Source organism: Sphaeroforma arctica, assembly GCF_001186125.1.
Source record: "Sphaeroforma arctica JP610 unplaced genomic scaffold supercont1.9301, whole genome shotgun sequence".
NCBI lineage: Eukaryota > Ichthyosporea > Ichthyophonida > Sphaeroforma > Sphaeroforma arctica.
Window position 1 is genome coordinate 1 of NW_014031257.1, and position 1,095 is coordinate 1,095.

General features: G+C 38.3%; 1 protein-coding gene across 1 annotated transcript; it reads left to right on the forward strand.

Moving 5' to 3' along the window:
- Window positions 1-64: 64 nt before the first annotated feature.
- Window positions 65-872, forward strand: SARC_16928 (hypothetical protein; the record flags this gene model as incomplete). The annotated part of the gene is made up of 2 exons (XM_014288966.1): window positions 65-206; window positions 731-872. Coding segments are annotated over 2 exons (284 nt in total), but the record flags the coding sequence as incomplete, so codon positions are not given.
- Window positions 873-1,095: the final 223 nt, after the last annotated feature.

Below are 1,095 nucleotides of genomic sequence, written 5' to 3' on the forward strand. Positions count from 1 at the left end.
ATATATATACTTGTGTGTTATAAATAGCCACCTCAAGTGTACTACTAATTATATTTTGATGCAGTTCTGGTGCGGAAGAAGGTGGCGAATCGTGTGCGCAAGGTGGTGCGCTCGAAGGAGGCCACAGGACTAGGCGACATAGTGGGCAATAAAGGAGGAACGGCAGTCAAGCTGACTATCGGAGACACTACCATTTGCTTTGTGAGGTGTGTTGTGCTGTAATTTTGTTTTTTATTGCGGTTGTATACTTGCGTAGTGTGTTTGTTTGTGCTAACCTTGGATTATTCTACCATCTGCGTTGTACGGTGTGTTGTGTTGTTTGTTATACTCTTGTTTGGGGTTATACACTTGCGTAGTGTGTTTGTATGTGCCTAGTATAACGCATACTGCCATCTCCCTGGTACCATGTGTTGTGTTGTTTGTTATACTCTCCCTGTATGTCGAGAGAGCTGTTTTTAAGCCGTGGTGAGTAGTGATGTTTGTTGCATGTCTGGTTATGTATAATGGTTCAACCTCGCAATGCACTTTCTGGCGCAAGTATCTGTTCCGCCTTGTCTGCAAGCAATGTGCTCTCCTTCTTTTAGTCCTTATTGCGCTGTGTGCGAGGGAGGCAAGTTCAGAGTACGACACAATGGCCGTACCATCAGTAGTTACAGTATTTGTTCCTGTATCAGCTCATACTAACCCGATAAACGTATAATACGGAAATACTGTTTCCTTGTATGGCCAGCGCTCATTTGGCGGCACATGAGGGCGAGAAGTTCAGGGAAAGACGGAACACTGACGTGTGTGATATCATTAACGGCATGTGGCTGAAGGGCCCCAAACTACTCGACCTCACCAATTACTGCCAACACGTCTTCTGGATGTAAGCTATATACTAGTATATCTCGCTGTGTTTGTTTTACAAAATGCGTATTTAACGTACTTATTTCTTAAGATACAAGGGATATTATATATATATATATATATATATATGTATATATATATATATATATATATATATATATATATATATATATACTATATATATATATATATATATATATATATATATATATATATATATATATATATATATATATATATATATAT